Consider the following 2,886-nt stretch of genomic DNA (forward strand, 5'->3'; position numbering starts at 1 on the left):
CCATAGATTATTTGGGTACCACGCGTATATAAGATAGCCGAGTCGGTTGAGAGTTTGTGTTAGGGTTAGAGATAGGGTTTCTTGATTGTCCACCGGATAATGTCTCAGACTGGTTAGGTTGTCCGGCGCAAATTCTGGTTGTCTCGGACAACCGGACAACGCTTATTTCGAGCACTGTTGTTTAAGCCTAAAATTACCTTTAAATCGCTCTTTCACAAGGCATGAAATTAAAAAAATTATTTTATTTTTTCTCAAAATTCATCCTTTGAGATTTGAATCGATAAAAAGGGGAATTCTTTTTTATGTGCAAAAATTACCCCCTTATGAAAATGGACTGTTCCAAAATATGTGACTGCACGTCACATTATCGTTAGATTATTTAATCTAACAATTGAAGACTATCTGTCATAGAAATATTGATTTAAATTGCACAGTAGTGGGGACTGACTCAGCAGCATACACAGGTTTCTGATTTAAATTGCACAGTGACTTAGTGAACATTGAAAACATATGAAGAATATATATACAAAATACTAGTAGTAAAATCACACTGAACCGTGGTGATTATTACTAATTAGGTAATGAATAAAACCCACACTAGTAAAAATGGTACAAGAATATGGTTAAAATTGAGAGTAAAATTGGAGAGCACTAGAGTGAGATCGAAACGTTGTGCTCTCCAATTTTACTCTCAATTTTAACCATATTCTTGTACCATTTTTACTAGTGTGGGTTTTATTCATATATATACAAAATATAGTATACAAATATAACATACAAAGAATATAAACTAGCTACAGAAATTGCACAGTGAGTAGAAGTCAGAGTCGAGTGGGAAGAACATCAGAGTCTGATTACCAAGAATTATATAAAAACTAGCTACAGTACAGGTTGTTGAAATTGCACAGTGACTCACACAGTGATTGTCACACAGAGTCATTAGCACAAGCATCAGCTTCTACTCGCCATCAGAAGCTGAATCGCCCGAATCACCAGAGGATTCACATGATTCGACCGCAGTGGTGGTGGCTTTCCTAGTAGGACCATAGGCAGCTATGTAGGGACGACGTTTCCTACAGCCAGACGCCTGCCACTGTTTAACTACAGGGAACGGATCAAAGTCCCTGAGGGGAACACCTTCCAGCGATATGCGCACAAGGTCCTCCATTGTCTTGACATTCATTCTATGCCTCCAGTCCCCTAATATGCGCTTAACGTACGAAAACACTCGTTCCACATGGGCTGTGGAGATTGGGATAGTAAGAACAATCCGGACAATATGAAGAATGTTGGAATACTGTTCGGCTTTGTTGACAATAACAGTCTGCCATAGTTTATGGCACTTGAGTTCGCTATGATGTCGCCTAATGTCCTTTTTAAGGCGACGCCACTCTGACTGGATCACCGACGTGTCACAGTTGTTCGTTTCCAGTGGAACACGGAAGTGATCCACTAGGCGATCTATATCATCATTGCCATAGTCCTTCAATGTCTCACTATCATCTGGCCAGTTTGATGGATCAATGAAGGACATGGCCTTGATCAAGTCACTGTTGACAAAGTTGTCGAACCGTAGATTTATGGCATGCACAATCGCATCAATGATCACACAGCGATCATTTTCAAATGCGACACCATCGAATTCTACGTCACCATCACCCTCGGATCTGCACTTGTTGAGATTAGGGCCATCTGTCGCTGTCAACTCCTTGATCTCGTCCAATGCGGTCTCGATGTAGAGAAGTACCCTCGGAACTGACTTTTCATCTCCCTGCAACGATTTCGACAGAATGGCCAACTTACAAACAATGTCCAAATACATGTTGCAGTAGAGAATGAACTTTGCTGCTTTCAAGTTCTTCAGATAGCCTTTATACCTGGCAACGTCATCTCCCTTAACATCACTTCGCAAACCAGATGCCATGTCTTCCATCTGCATGACGATGATCGGATGATTTCGAATAATGGCCAGCAGTGCTTGTCTGCAAAGGTCTATCCAACGCGTCCCGGTTGACTTTGGTGGCTTAAAAACATTAATGTTGCTGTGTTGACCAAGCGTCTTCAATTCACGGAATCGCTTGGCCGATTTTTTGTAGAAGTAGTGCATTCTCATCAGTAGCTCATCTATGACCTACAACACAGAAATTAAAATATTCTAATCTTTGTTTTCATCTGATATCAGACGCTGAAAAAAATTATGTTACCGGATAGTACTCATGCGTTTTTATAGTTATATTTTTATTGGTACTCACCATACAGAAATAGGTGCATAGGTGCATAGGTGAATTAAATGCATCTTTGAGTGCAAGTTCCAATCTGTGCGCCAGACAGTGAATTGGCAGCAACCATGGTACATCGTCCACCATGCGTGTTAGTACACCAGTTCGTGACCCGAAGTTGACAGATGCACCGTCAGCGGCTGCTGACACAATGGATGAGAACGGAAGACTGTTATCGATGCATGTCTGTCGGATACTGTTGTACACGCTTCCTGCATCGGCATGTTCAATGTGACTTATACTGCAATGAGAAATGTAAAAGAAAAATTAATATCAGAGAAATAGCCTTTTTGGTGTAGGCATGGCAAATAATGTAAATTTATCTAATAAATTATAACTGATTCTTAGTGAAAATATAATAATTACCTGAATAGCTTGTGTAATGTTTAGTATGCATAGCACGAGAAGGCGTAAGACATTAGGTAAACACATTATCTTTATTCACGCACGGCGGGCAGAACCCCCGCGCCGACCCTTTACCGCCAGACACAGACGTATCCATACGCGTAAGAAAACAGCGCAACATATGATATATGACATCCCCCTTCTATGTAGTAGCAACAACTATTTGCAAGACAGAATAGGTAAGCACTCATCCATTTACCTA

The 2,886-nt window shown here is 40.6% G+C and overlaps 1 protein-coding gene and 1 long non-coding RNA gene across 2 annotated transcripts; both read right to left on the bottom strand.

The window, feature by feature from the left end:
• Nucleotides 1-390: 390 nt before the first annotated feature.
• On the bottom strand, nt 391-1,924 carry LOC106811561. Its single transcript, XM_014815231.1, has one exon. The coding sequence runs from the start codon at nt 1,922-1,924 to the stop codon at nt 959-961; it is 966 nt and encodes a 321-aa protein (XP_014670717.1). The 3' UTR covers nt 391-958.
• A 133-nt stretch (nt 1,925-2,057) lies between these two features.
• Nucleotides 2,058-2,657, bottom strand: LOC106811567. The gene is made up of 3 exons (XR_001394158.1): nt 2,646-2,657; nt 2,253-2,520; nt 2,058-2,131 (listed from the first exon to the last, which is right to left on the bottom strand). It is a non-coding gene; the product is annotated as an uncharacterized LOC106811567 (long non-coding RNA).
• Between the last annotated feature and the right edge of the window lie 229 nt (nt 2,658-2,886).

This window comes from Priapulus caudatus, unplaced genomic scaffold (assembly GCF_000485595.1).
Source record: "Priapulus caudatus unplaced genomic scaffold, Priapulus_caudatus-5.0.1 Scaffold552, whole genome shotgun sequence".
In the NCBI taxonomy this organism is placed as follows: Eukaryota; Metazoa; Priapulida; class Priapulimorpha; order Priapulimorphida; family Priapulidae; genus Priapulus; species Priapulus caudatus.

Bases quoted from the DNA above. Each gene is read 5' to 3' on its own strand.
- LOC106811561 (XM_014815231.1), bottom strand. From the start codon at position 1,924: ATGGCATCTGGTTTGCGAAGTGATGTTAAGGGAGATGACGTTGCCAGG.